Source organism: Cariama cristata, unplaced genomic scaffold, assembly GCF_000690535.1.
Source record: "Cariama cristata isolate BGI_N322 unplaced genomic scaffold, ASM69053v1 scaffold31259, whole genome shotgun sequence".
Taxonomy (NCBI): Eukaryota; Metazoa; Chordata; class Aves; order Cariamiformes; family Cariamidae; genus Cariama; species Cariama cristata.
Genome location: NW_009635701.1, coordinates 8,573 through 8,817, shown reverse-complemented (window position 1 = coordinate 8,817; position 245 = coordinate 8,573). Strand labels below are relative to the sequence as shown.

The 245-nt window shown below is 69.0% G+C and overlaps 1 protein-coding gene across 1 annotated transcript in view; it reads left to right on the top strand.

Moving 5' to 3' along the window:
* Positions 1-4: 4 nt before the first annotated feature.
* Positions 5-245, top strand: part of TMEM170A (transmembrane protein 170A) — a gene marked incomplete at its 5' end in the record, with an annotated part of 1,075 nt that continues 834 nt past the window's right edge. The window contains 2 exon segments of the mRNA XM_009707651.1: positions 5-32; positions 118-245. The exon segment at positions 118-245 is cut by the window's right edge and continues 18 nt beyond it. Of these exon segments, the coding sequence (XP_009705953.1) occupies positions 5-32; positions 118-245 (156 nt within the window).

Below are 245 nucleotides of genomic sequence, written 5' to 3'. Positions count from 1 at the left end.
CACCTACTCCAGCCCGCTCTCCACCTTCCCAGGTACCCTCCTCGCTGCGGGGCCCTCCCGCCGGCCTCGCAGGGGCCTGCGGGCCCCGAGCCTGCCTCACGGCCCTTTTCTCCACAGAGATGTGGTATGGCGTCTTCCTGTGGGCCCTCGTCTCCTCGCTCTCCTTCCACGTCCCGGCAGCTTTGCTAGCGCTCTTCACGCTCAGGCACCACAAGTACGGCAGGGGCATCATCGCGGGCGCCCCC